The following is a 13,128-nucleotide window of genomic DNA, read 5'->3' as shown; positions in this document are numbered from 1 at the left end:
CAGCATGACTGTAGGCACTGTGGTTTGCATTTTATACCTCTCTGATTTTATTTTTTGTTTATGGCAAACAGCATTTCTTGTTTTAAAACCCCTGAGAAAGCTGCAATACAAATGAGCTGGGAAGTGGCATGTGAAAGGCAGATGGAGCCTTGCTCATGCAGAATCGTGCCAGTTCGGGTGGAGCCCTGAAGGAGCGGATGCTGCTTCAATGAAGAGTTTCCCATCGAGGACAGGCTACCAGGAGTTAATCCCATCTCTGATGCTTAAATAGTGAGGAGGCTGGGGCTGGGGGGAAGTCTCCTCTGGTTTTAAGGCAGATAATGTGCCATTTAGGATGGGGATGACAGGTGCCTTGCTCACAGACGCAGAGCCCAAAACCATGCTGGCCGTCATTCTTGCTGGCTGCCAGGAATGAAAGCTAAGATGTGTCAGGCTGCTTTCTGGGAAGAGGGCTTGGTCATCCTGTCTGGGCTGTGATTGCTGTGAAATAGCCCCCCGGCTGCCTGGCACCCAGTCTGGAGGCAGAGAACCCCCACCAGCCCCATCCCTTGAGGGGAAGGATGGGTGTGGGAAAACAAACACCATGCAAAGCATGTGGTTGGGCGCTTTGGTTGCCTTCGTTTGCTTTTGCAGCCTTCAGCATGGCATTTCCATGGAGAAACACCACTACCATTCATTGTACAAGATGTTATCGTTGCATTAAATATTTTATGCTTGCTTTTAAATCAATTCCAGAGCAGAGTCCCGCTCCATTGCCTCCCAGGAGGCTGTAGTGCTCTGGCCCTCAGTAGCAAAAGGCAACTCCATAACGGCCACTTGTTTGTGCCTGGGAATGAAGCTGGCCTTTATCCCAAAAGCATTCCAGGGGTTTTTGTGGTTTTCAGAGTTCAGGCCAGTCATCGCTGCCCTCTCCCCTGCCTGGCTGTGCGTTCCTGCTGCTCCCACCCCACCGGTCGCATCCCCTGAGCTCCGGCCAGGAAACCGCACGTGGTGCATGTCTTCTTCCCTTCCCTCCTTTACTTCTTGCTGTTTGCTTGCCTGACAGCGGCGCTGGCTCTGGCAAGGAGTTGGCAGAGCATGAGTGGGGAGAGAAGCAGGAAGCCGGGACCTCGCTTGTCTGTCCAAGGTCTGCATAGCCTGTTGGGGTGGGAGTTCAGCAGGTCGGGTTTGGTTTTGTTTTTTTTTAAGCTGCACAAATCCCAGCAAGAAGCAAGTACAGAGGCCTCTGGAAGACTTCTATAAAACAGCAAATGTCTCTGTTCCCTCTTAGTCTCCTCCATCACTTGAGGTTCTTGCTGGGCTTTTACCTCCTAGTTTTCAGAGCAAAACTTTCCTAGCTGCCAGTGGCTCTTATGTTTTCCTGATGATCTCAGTATAGGAAAGACATTTTTTTACAGTGAGAACAATCATTCACTGGAACAAGCTCACCAGGGCTGTGGTAGAGTCACCACCACTGGGGGTTTTCAATATATAATTGGACAGGGTGCTAGATAGTCTCATCTAGGCTCCCTTTCTCACAGAAGGTTGGACCAGATGATCTTTTGAGGTCCCTTCCAACCTGGGCTGCTCTGTGATTCTGTTGTCTCCTGGTTATATTTGTTCAGTCTGGAAGTTGCCTTCAGTGTTTATTTTGAAGAATTTGAGCATAAAATCTTCTGTCCATCTGTGAGAGTGACCTGGTTGTTGGGGTCCCTGCAGCATCATGCTGCTTGGTCTCCATATGTGCTGCATCTGCTTGTTACCTATCTACCGGGGTGCTTAGCATGAATGGTGACTTCTCAGACGTTGAAATGACTTGCCCCCAGCCCAGCTTTGTCTTCCCTCCGCTGACCTAATGTTAGGAGAAGTCAGAAGCTGCTGCACTCGGGGATGAGCAAAGTTGATTTTCCCGGAGGACCTTGTAATGGGGACTCTCCAGTGGAGCCATGGGGACTCTCCAGTGGAGCCACCCCAGGCTGTAAGATGGAAAAACCTGACGCAGTTCGGCTTGAAAACCGAAACCAGCAGCATCCTTGGTACAAGCTGGAGCGGTGAGGGCTGGTTCTTGGGCAGGTTCTGGTGACAATAAGCAGACCTTTTTTTGAGAGCCCACTACTGATACATTGTTCTTCTTGAAACAGCAGTTATGTAGCATCCAAAAATCTCCATCAGTCTCTCTGGAGCTTGGCAGGCGTCCAGCAGACAGCTTTCATTTTACAGGATGCGTTCATGCCTCCTCGTCACCTCTAGCCCCTTTGGGGCCCTCTTCCCGCACACACCCCAGCCCGCTGCTCGCCACGCTGGCTCTCTGCCCGGCTGCCACTGCCAGTCCCTCCACCCCACGTCATCTCCAACCACTGGGATAAAATCACCTAATTCTACTTCAGGCAGGCCCACAAAACTGTAACTGCTGGCCTGTCCTTTCCAAGAAACTCTCCTGGGGGCTTTCTTTTGCTTGTTTTTCCCTTCCCTTCGCACCTTCAAGCAAGGAGGTGTCCCGTCCCCTCCTAGGGAGCTTCAGCAACCCAATTGCCCGTTGGGTTTTTGCAGCTACGGGGCACTGCTGAAGCCCCTTCGATCCACAGCAGGAGGTGCAACTCGCGCTTTTTTCCTCTTTCTGCTGGCAGTGGTGCTGCAAGGATGTTGGCGTCACCGGCCGCAGAGCCCGTCAGGGTTTGTGAAGAGGGGCTTCCTGAGGGGTCAGCACGCCCCATTGTGCCGGCGCTTCCCCTGCAGCTGGCTTCCTCCCTCCTGCGGCGCCTAAATATAGCGGGAGGCATTGTGCGAGCGCGGTGCTGGTGAGAAACGCCGTCCGGAGGGTCCCAGCGCCGGGGCTGCTGGGGCGGTGTTTCTGTCACCGCCTCTCGCCGGGTTGGACCTTGCATTGGTGCTTGCGTTGTTTGGGTGCTGGTGACTTTTGTTTTAAAGAGAGAAGCAGCGGGAGCCAAAGTTGACCCTTTCCCAAGTTTGACATGTCCGTAAGGGGATTTTAGACAAGGAGAGACTGTTATTATGTGTCTGGTTTGTTAAAGAAGGGTTTAACTTGGCTCAACTCTGCTCGCAGTGCGTGCCCTTTAGACTTTGCACTTTAATTATCAGAAGGTTGTTTAAAAGCTGCAAAGATAAGAAAAACCTTAAACATGACGGACATGTACAAGCAGTTTTAATCTTGAGCTGTGTTTATACTTTAGTGCTGTTCCTAAAGGAGAGTTGACAGACTATTAATAACTATAAAAACATTTTGACTCCTAGCAAAAGAAAACATTTAATTGAAGGGATGTGTCTCCCAAGCACTAGCAAGGTGCACTGTATTGCTGTTACCTCTGGGATGCTCCCTGTACGTTTATTCTCATCCTGATTTTTTTTTTTTCCTCACCATCAGTTAAAAATGGGGACTGCAGTCTTGCCTCATTTGTAATTATTTCTTTGATTATTTTTTGCATGTGTCAAATTGCTTTTGGATGGAAACTAGGAGTCACTTACAAAGTAGTAGAACCACAATACTTGAGAATATTAGTTAACCAAAAATGCACTAAATATATGGGATACATCAGGAGAAAGCTGTGTTTTTGGAAGAGGAAACAAATTTAACTGAGCTGGTAGCATTTGGCTGAGTAATCACCATGGTCTCGCCAATCTCATGGTTGGTGAGACCATGGTGATTACTAGTGGCAGGAGACCTGAGCCTTGCGCTAAGCTCATGTTTCCTGGACGAATAAACTTTCATTCCTCTGTTTTCTGAGCCCCCGCAATGCCTAGTTTCCAAGCTTTGAACTAGTTATGGAGTAAGTTGACTGTGCAAATTTAATAAGTTGAAGTAAAACATGTCTTCCTCGCTGTAGAAGAACCTATAACAAACAAAAGCCAGTTTATATTAATTTAGATGCTTAAGCAGTGCTTTTCCCCTTAGTTTTGTGGCTCGTCTGTCTTTAAAGTGTTAGCCAGATAAATATTTGTATGATGTTTATATAAAGAAACCATATGCCTTATTGTTTATTTTAAAAGATAAACTAACTTATAATTTTCATTGCCTCTGCTTAAATATTTAAAACAGTATGTATGCCATGGGAACTTCCATACAGCAGCTTTGAGGGTGCTGTAAAGCCTTTGTCTTGCCTGCTACGTCCTCTGCCTATTACTGCTCGAGCTCTCTGCGTTTCCTTTGATTTTTGAGGGTGATGGGGTTTTTAAGTTTTGGTGTTAGCAGCTTCAAACACTTTGAGATCTGACCTGTGTATGTTCTGTTGCTCTACTATGTCTTCTGCCACCTCTACTCATATCTCCTAGGCCTTAATTCTGCACACCCCTAATTAGCTGCCCCGGGGAGCCAGCATGCCTGGCCAGGCGCTAGGGTGCTGCCGTACAAAGTTCTGCAGTAATGCATTTGCCTCTCGCTCTCCCTTGCAGGAATCTACATCCTGATCGCGGTTGGAGCTGTCATGATGTTCGTGGGGTTCCTGGGATGCTATGGTGCTATTCAGGAGTCTCAGTGCCTTCTGGGAACGGTAAGAGGTGCAAAGCTTTGGATGCCGCTTGGCACCGTGATGTCTCTGCCATACCCCTGCTGGGCGGCACACGGCTGTGCCTCCCTTGTTGGAGACTTTTGCAATGAACGGGGCTGGGAGGGTGCCTGAGCATGTAGGTGGGAACCAGCTGACCTCTGCAAGGAGCAAGGCAGCGCTGTTTGGCCGAGGGCATCTCTGCCCAGCTTGCTGGAGCTCCGGCCGAGCTGGCAGGCACGCTGCAAGCTGCTGCCTGTGCCTGGCTGCAGGACAGAGGCTGAAGCCAGCAGCATAGCAGAAGAGGTGTGAACAGCAGGATTCTCGGATATTCGTTTTCTCTGTTGTATGTGAAACCTCCCCATGCTTTTTTTCCCCATCATGGTCTGGCTGTCTTACCAAACACCCACTAAACTCTCTTTCTTACCTGATGTCCCCTACAGCTTCCCCTTTCACTCCGTTTCAAGGCTGTCTGTGGTGATTCCAGTTCTTTTAAGGAATCACCTACTATTTTTATCTGTTTGGACAAGGAAACAGCAAAGATTTCCCACAGTATCTTAGTGAGGATGTCTAGGTGCATCCTGGAAAATCCATTACTGAAGTGCTACAGGCGTCCTTGATGTGAGGCAGCAGCTTGGGATTCCTGGCACGGGATGAGCTTAATTGTGTAAACTGTAGCCACACCAAAACCTTTGCCTTGGGGTAAGGGAGACCCATTTATTTAAAGCAAGTTCTCATATGTGGTTCAGCTTTAAAGTCAATGCAAAAAAAAAAAAAAAAAAAATTGGAGGGGTAAAACAAAAAAACAAACAAAAACCAACAATTAAAAAGAAATGGTAAAAAAAAATATGGAAGGACTTTCCAGCACTTGGCTTCGTTGGGCTGGAATTTTCTTGGTGGTGGTGTAGTGACCCATGGGTGTGGATTCAACTGGGACAGAGGGAAATGGAGCTGCTTTCCCTCGCTCTCGCAGATGGCTTCACCTCTAGTTGCTTCTGTTTCCCAATAAGAAGGGGGTGCTTCTCACCAGCTTTTATAAAGCACTTCTGAATGTTGGTGGATGAGAGCTGCTGTAGGAGTCTGTAGGACTTGCAGGCATTATCACTGCTGCTGAGAATAGGAGGAGCCGGTGCACAAATCCAACAGGGGTTGTTGTAGCGAGGTCTGGCAGCTTTGGATTATTTTTTTTTGTTAATGCAAGTGATTACAGAACTTGAATTACCTCTTACTCCCTCTTGGAGTTGGAAAGAGGATTAGAAGGGCAGATGGTACAACGTACCCAAGGCCCGACAGGGAAACCGGCTGCTTTGGCTGAAATTAGCAGCTCTAGCTGCTGTGCGCTGGCCGTGTTTGCTCACACCTTGGCTTGCCATGAGAAGGCTGGAGATGGCTCACGATGATGCTTTCCACTGGCCAAGGCTCCCACTGTGCTCCAGGGACATTTCCAGGCAGCGTCCTTAGGGTGTTGCAGTGAAGCAGCTGCTCTCCCCTCTCTTGCAGCCAGCTGATGGAGTGACTATAGGCTTACTGCAAAAGGGGAAAGTACCAGGAACCTCCATGCTATCAAAATCCCATGCCAAAGGCAGCATGGAAGCTGAGTGGCGAGACCCAAGGAAGGCAGGAGGGAGCTGCTTGGCATGGAGCGGGCACTGCTCGCCAGGAAGGGGCAGGGGCACATCCGAACACCAGGCCAGGAACACTGCCATGTTCCCAAAGCGTCAAGCTGCATCTCTGATGTTTTGCAACCAGCTCGCAGAACTGAGTCTGCAGGAAGTTGTACCTCCAATTCTGGGATAAATGAGCCATCCTTCACTGGAGGGTAACCACTGCAAGAGTGAACCCTAGTGCTTAACCAGAGAATTACAGTGACCTCGCACCTGCGATTTAAGGTGATGTGATTCCTTGGGGGGGATGTGGGACCCAATCCCCTAAAGATGTTCCTGGAGAACCAGGGATAGATAGGTGTTTAAATAGCAGTTCGTTGTTCTGGGACTGCACAAGGATGTTGGAAGTCCTTGCCTGCTGTCAGGTCAATAGTCCTGTTTCCGTTTTGCTGATAACCCTTTGCTCTTGCACATAAGAGCCAGGTCATAGCATCATTCTGGAAACTCCTGTTTCCTCTGCTGTTGAAGAAAATGTCCTGAATGTGTCTGGAACAGAGACTGCTCAGGATCCAGGGGCTGTTGTCCCATCCTGTACTGTCATTTTATGTCTTCCCCTGACTGCATTCACCTCTTCTGCTTCTTTACTTCCATGCCAACTCTCCCAATTTGGGGCTTTTCTTAGGAAGAAGTCACTGAGGGTGATGTTGTCGTGGAGGTAATGTTGGCTGCGTGTGGAGCATGCCTGTCCGTGCCTTCCCACTTGACTCTGATGTATGAGCTTTACAGCTTCCCATTCCCAGTCTAACAGACCGACTGTCACAACATGTTCCCAAGATCTGAACAAAAAGATGGAGGGAGGCTTTGGGGGGATGGCAGGAGGAGTGCTGGAATTGCACGAACAGGGTGGGAACTGTGGGAAAACATCAGTGTTAGTATTTATGCAAAAAACTGCAGTAGCCTTGCAGGGCTGTGGATGCCAAGAGAGCTGGCCATAAATCACACCCTGACACCCTGCAGCTCCTCAGCAGCTGAAATGTGCTTTTAACCCTGCACTGGCAATTCCCATCCTTGGAGCATCTGTAGCAGAGCAAGAAGCTTGTCTGGATGGCCCTGCAGGTGCATGTAGAGGAGCAATGTGTCTTGTGGTGCACAGGGCATCCTCATCCCTGCCAGTCCTGTGTGAGAAGGGCTCTGCTAATCCCCGCTCAGCCATCCCAGCGGGAAGTCTGGATGTGGGGTGGCATCCAATGAGTTATAGGAAAACGTGTTTGGGCTAAGCACGTGTATGAGAGATAAAAAAGTTTGAAGTCAGGAGACACCTTGCTCTGATGTCTGTCAGTAGAAGTGCTGCTCCACACCTCTACCCACCTAATTGCTGCTTTTGCCTGTAGCCAGATACGTTAAGTGTCCCTCTCTTGATTTGTCTTTGCAGTTCTTCACTTGCCTGGTGATCTTGTTTGCCTGTGAAGTTGCGGCTGGAATTTGGGGATTTGTCAACAAAGACCAAGTAAGATGATTCTGAAACCTGCATTTGTGGGACTGGGAGGCTGGGGCAGAACCGCAGCAGATCCCAGCATGAGCTGTTTTGCTCACGAGCTGCTCCCGGACTGAGTCATGGGGGCTTGGATTAGCTGTGTGACCTGGGCAGGTCACCTAACTCCTCTTGGCCGGGCTGATGAACTTTAAATGTGAGCACTTGATGGTAGCAGCTGCCCTTTACGGTATATAGTGCAACATCTGGAATAAAAATAGCCCTGTCTCCTCCTTGCCTGTCACACTGTCAGTCACAGTGTGAGTTGATTCACGTATGAAGTTGTGAAGGAAAGCCATCTGCATGTCCTAGGTGCCAAAGAGCAGAGAGCCAACCCAGCCGCGTGGCCCCGAGGGGAGGGAATACCATATGGGGAGAGCCTGTGTCTGCATTAAGGGGATTGCCTGATGCTTCCTGCTCTTTGCCAGTATCGTATAACCTGCTTCGGGCTGTTCGTCTGCCAGGACTGAGCTTGCTGCTGATCAATATGCTGTGCATGCAGGAGGCGTAGAAGTCATGCGTCTGTCCCAGGCACCCTGCTAGGGACTGCTTGGATGAGGTCCTCTGGCTGGAGGGGGTTAGCTAAAGGGTAGGACTGAAAATTGCAGCTTTTCACCTTCTCTTTCTGCTCACCTTCCCTTCGCTACGGTCACATGTGCTTGCACATATGCAGAGTTTGGTCCTCAAGAGCAAAACTATCAGTATATGGGAACCATGGCTGTGCTACAGCAAGCAGCGGGCTGGGTGTTGATCACTCAGCCGTTGAGGATTTGGAGGAGAGAAGGGGACTGCTTGTGCTCAAAGCAAAGGTTAGACTTCCTGGCAGAGTAGGAAATGTGTTTACTTTACTAAGAGACGTAAGCCAGCTGTGTAAGTAGGTGGTAGCCTGCTCAGCTTTCACATGCACGTAGGCCACAGATGACCAGCTCGGCCGCGAATGGGAACACCCTTGTAGTCATTCACTGGAGAGAGCATGACTTCACCGGAATAAACTCTTCCGTGGCTAAACATATTATTATGCAGGCAGGGTGCTGTTTCCTAGCAACTTTGGCGAGCTCATTAACCTTTGCAGAGGGGCTGTGCCTCCTGCAGATGTTAGTTTGTGAATCCTGAAGAGTCCAAGATGTGTGACTGAACTGACAGCAAAAAAAGTGAAGCCTGAGTAAGGAGGGACCCCATGGCTATTGCTTTCTGTGCTGGGAAGAAGGCGCTTGGCCATCAGAGCATAAAGATGAGAAGGTTAGGATTGGCCAATACAAGAGCGATGACCTCAGCCCCTAAAATTAATTTTGCCGTTTAAAATGAACAGTGGCAGTCTGTTGGCCTCAGCTGCTTTTGCAGCCTTGATGATGAATGGGCTGTTTGGAAGTCCCCGCTCACAAGGCAGGTGGCTTGCTTCTCCCTGCCTCGGTCGGGGGCATCTCAGGAACAATGCAGGCTGGGAGGGAAGCGCTGAATGATCCCAGGCACCGAGGGCTGCTCCCAGCGGGAACTCCGTTCACCTGGGTTTGCAGCCCCTTGGCGGGACAGTCATCTCCTATCATGTGGGCACAGGATGCTCTTCCATGAAGCTGGAGGCAGTTTCTTCCTCAGCCTGCCTTCTTGGAGATGCTTTAGATACAGGATGGGGAGGCAAGATGTAGGATTATTTTTTTTTTTTTTTTTCCATGTACCAGCATCAAATGGTTTCATCAGAGAACATCGCCCTCCAAAGCAAACTTTTTTGAGCAGTGACGGAGAAATGCTGGGATAATTGATTTAAATCACACTCCTTCTTGCTGCAGTTTCTTTTTCTGTGTGCTAATCCAGCCTGCGCTGCCAAGAGCAGATGTTCTGGAAAGCGTTTTCCCTTTTGTACTTGCCTGTATTTTTTTCTTTTGCTTCTCTTGCATATCCTGCTTTTATCTGTCTCTCCCAAATTATTGGAGGGTGTTAGAGGAGAAGCTACAAGGCCAGTTTCCCTGAAAATAAGGGGGTTTTTTGCATTGTGGAGCCCATGGGTGGCTGCAATTTACCAGCCCAGGTGGCAGGGTGTAGAGTACAGATGAGACTTCTCATATAACCATTTACAGGATGGGGGTGCCTAACTCCAGGTAGGGACCCAGCCAGAGTTTGACATCCCTCTAAAAGTACCTAAGCTGCCTGACCCAAATGAGCCACCTCACTAGGCTTTAGTGTGCAATCTCCCCCAAATTCCTGCCATCCCCTCTGAGCCAGACAGGCGAGGTGCCCATACCTACAGACGGCCTTGCTTGTGCACCCCACTTCCTCCTGACTTCCCCAGCATGTCCTGCCTCTGCAGCCTCGGTGGGAAACACGTTGCCTGCTTGCTTTGTCTCCATGTGTCAGGTGGTTCAGAACAAGCCGTTTCTGCATTCCTGAGCCCAACAGCAAATCCATGTGGGCTGAAAGCTATCTCAGATCTTGTGGTTCACCCTCCAGGCCTTGGCTGTCTTTGCCTGCTAGAAGGAGCTCGCGGGAGCACTTGGATAGCGTTGGCTGGAACCTGCTGGCTGGTGGATGAGGTTCTTAATATTTGCTGCTCTTAACATGCTACTGCTGGAGGGACTTGAGCCCTATGAAAGACAGGCCTTTTTTCACGCACCTGTGCAAATAAACGGGGTCCAAATCTATTGTAAAACTGCTCATCTACCTGCGAGTGCCATTAGAGGGAACCTGTCCGCTTCAGGCATATCTGCTGGGTGGGTTTCCTCCTTCTCCTCTGGCTGAAAGGGAGTTTTTCCCTTGTCTTTCCTAGATAGCCAAAGATGTGAAGCAGTTCTACGATCAAGCGTTTCAACAAGCGCTCATGGCAGAATCGGAGACGAACAACGGGAAAGCTGTAGTGAAGACCTTTCATGAAACGGTAAGATGTCGGCAGTCTTGCTGCATGCTCTGCTTAGGCTACGTGCAGTTGGCCAAAGCAACCACTGATGGATAGGATCCTGCGTGCTGCCAGTTACACCTGATTAACTTCTGCATGCAGTTTGTCAGTGCATAAATGGTGAGGAGCGACTGTCGCTCTCACTGAGGCAGAGGTAATAAGTTGAACTACAAGTCCTTGGGCAGGGAATGAAGGCAACGCTGGATTTTTTGATGCTTAGGAGCAAACTGGATCAAATGTGTCCTCAGCGCTGGGATTCTGCTGCCTGTTTTCCAAGCTCTGTGTAGAAATCTCTCCATAGGAGTTTCTTGCAGCCAGAAGAAATGAGAATGTGGGAGGAAGGAGAATTAAACATGGGGGTCAGGAAAATGAATGGGAAAAGCAGGGTTTAAAGCAGATGATGCTACATGCAGGTCTTAGCCTGTCAAGGTTGCTGTTCTTACATGTCTAGAAACAGAGTTGTGCCCTCTTCAATATTCTGGCCTTCATCCTGTGCTGGGAAGTCTGGCCCGAGCTCTACTTAAGTTGTTTTTCATTTACCTCAGCATCCCTGATTTAAGTAAAAATCAATGGAAGAAAAATGTTGCACTGAGGAACTAATCCTGATACTTCCTCTGCTCAGCAGGAAACAAAATCTCTAGAGAGAGTTGGGTTCACTCTTCTCCAGGATACCAATGCCAGACCTGTCTGGGACTATTGTAGGAAGCAGCTGCATTGCATGGAAAGAAAAAAAAATCGAATTTGGAGAGTTATTCCCCCTCCCTTGTTTCCCCCTCCAAGATGCCTCCTTGGTCTTGGGTGGCTTCAAGGATGTTTAATGGTGCGGAGAGCATTGCACGAGTGTTTGCTGTCTGCTAATGCTGGTTTTTTGTTGTGTTGTTCCACCCCAACGTAGCTGCACTGCTGTGGTCCTGATAGTGCAATGGCAGCTATCACTCCCCTGTGGCGAGAAGACCTTTGCCCAAAGGAATCCCTCCTGAAAACCTTTACTGAGGTAGGCACGGCTGCTCTTCGCTCAGTGCAGCTCCTGTGAGGAAACTCAGCTGCCAGGGAAATTTGTGGATTTACTGGGAATTAGATAAAGGGTAGAGATTTCATTTATTTGGGGATGGTGTAGAGGGATGTCAGAGGTTCCCGTTGGTTCTTCCTTTGCTGTTCCTGCTTGAGGGTGCTGGGAGGCGCGGAGGGGTGAAGTCTGGTGGGAAGTCCTAGAGCCAGGACCCAGGAACGCAAGTAGGACTGAGGGGAAGCAGACCTGCCTTTCTGGGTGCTGGGGGCAGGCAAGGGGAAAGCAGGCTTTCTGACCGGCATGCTTCTCTGCTTCAGTCCTCAAACTGCCACAAAAAAATTGACGAGCTGTTCTCCGGGAAGCTGTACCTGATTGGTATTGCTGCCATCGTGGTTGCCGTGATCATGGTAAGTGTGACTGTGCGGCGCCCTGCTGTTGTGGGACAGGGAGAAGCCGCCTCAGGGTGCCCCGGTCCTGTTCCAGCTGGGCTGGATCCGTCCCCCTCCTCCGGATGCCCCCATGGCTCAGCGTGCAGCGCCAGCCCTCTGCACCTCAGCTGCTCTGGGACGTGGTGAGACCACGCCACCCCTCCACGTCAACCTTCGTCATCCCTCCGGGGGGTCGGGATGGTAGGGCAGGCACCCGGGGAGCGCAGTAAAGCAGGAGAACCTGCAACCCCATCCAGAAGGGCAGAGCACTGTTGAACCTCCTCACTGCCTCCAAAACCACTTGTTTGTCAGGATGCCATGTTTTGTTGCTGGGGTCTGCAGTGGGAGGGGATTTTCTTTCTTTGCCACGGTGGGTTTGCTCCCCAGTGAGCGGTGGGTGGCGTGGGCTGGTAACCCAGTGCCTGCACAAAGGCTGGGCTGTAATGCCGGAGGGATCTCGAAGCGTTTGCTGCCTAGGTGGCAGCCGGGAGGCTTGCAACATACCACCGCTGCTGCCAGCGAGAGAGGGGAGAACATCTTATCTCGAATTGGCTGACTCCTAATGAAAACAGCAGCAAAGACATAGCATCTCTGCCCTTATCTCTGGCATGAGAGTGTTTATGTGGAGTGGGGGACCTTGGGACAGGGGGGAGCTCCTGCATCGTACTGGTCGGCACCTCACTGGTGCCCCTGTGTCTCCCGACAGATCTTCGAAATGATCCTGAGCATGGTGCTGTGCTGTGGCATAAGGAACAGCTCCGTCTACTGAGCCGTGAAAGCCAGGGAGGGGAAGGGGGGAGCAGGGCAGACGGCGCTAGAGGGGACCCCAAGTGCCACCAAGTGACCAGGAGACATTTCAACAAAAGACAAAGAAAACTATGTATATAAACACTTCCAATATTACCATACAGTACTTATCATTTTTATTTTGAAGTACTTTTTTTTTTAAATAAATAAAACTTTCCCGTATCCTTGTGGCTGAGTTAGTTACACATCAGTTTTGTGTGATGGGGAAAGCTGCTGTAGCAGGAGATCGAGTCCTTCTTCCCCCTTCCCCACCCCCCATAACTCAGAAATAACATTGGTGAAAGATGTACAGAGAAGGGTGCAGCCTGTTACCAGAAAACTTTGCCTTGGTTTTTACTCTCTTTTTGAACACTGACTTTTTTTATATACGTAATTAGATGCTGAAGC

At 49.8% G+C, this 13,128-nt stretch overlaps 1 protein-coding gene across 1 annotated transcript in view; it reads left to right on the top strand.

The window, feature by feature from the left end:
* The window catches only part of CD81 (CD81 molecule), a 33,649-nt gene extending 20,746 nt beyond the window's left edge, over positions 1 to 12,903 (top strand). The window contains exons 3-8 of the mRNA XM_072864949.1: positions 4,387 to 4,484; positions 7,515 to 7,589; positions 10,372 to 10,479; positions 11,393 to 11,491; positions 11,824 to 11,913; positions 12,641 to 12,903. Of these exons, the coding sequence (XP_072721050.1) occupies positions 4,387 to 4,484; positions 7,515 to 7,589; positions 10,372 to 10,479; positions 11,393 to 11,491; positions 11,824 to 11,913; positions 12,641 to 12,703 (533 nt within the window). The 3' untranslated portion in view covers positions 12,704 to 12,903. The remainder of the gene's footprint in view (positions 1 to 4,386; positions 4,485 to 7,514; positions 7,590 to 10,371; positions 10,480 to 11,392; positions 11,492 to 11,823; positions 11,914 to 12,640) is intronic.
* Positions 12,904 to 13,128: the final 225 nt, after the last annotated feature.

This window comes from Ciconia boyciana, chromosome 6 (genome assembly GCF_034638445.1).
Source record: "Ciconia boyciana chromosome 6, ASM3463844v1, whole genome shotgun sequence".
In the NCBI taxonomy this organism is placed as follows: domain Eukaryota; kingdom Metazoa; phylum Chordata; class Aves; order Ciconiiformes; family Ciconiidae; genus Ciconia; species Ciconia boyciana.
The sequence above is the reverse complement of the archived record's forward strand: the minus strand, read 5'-3'. Positions and strand labels throughout refer to the sequence as shown.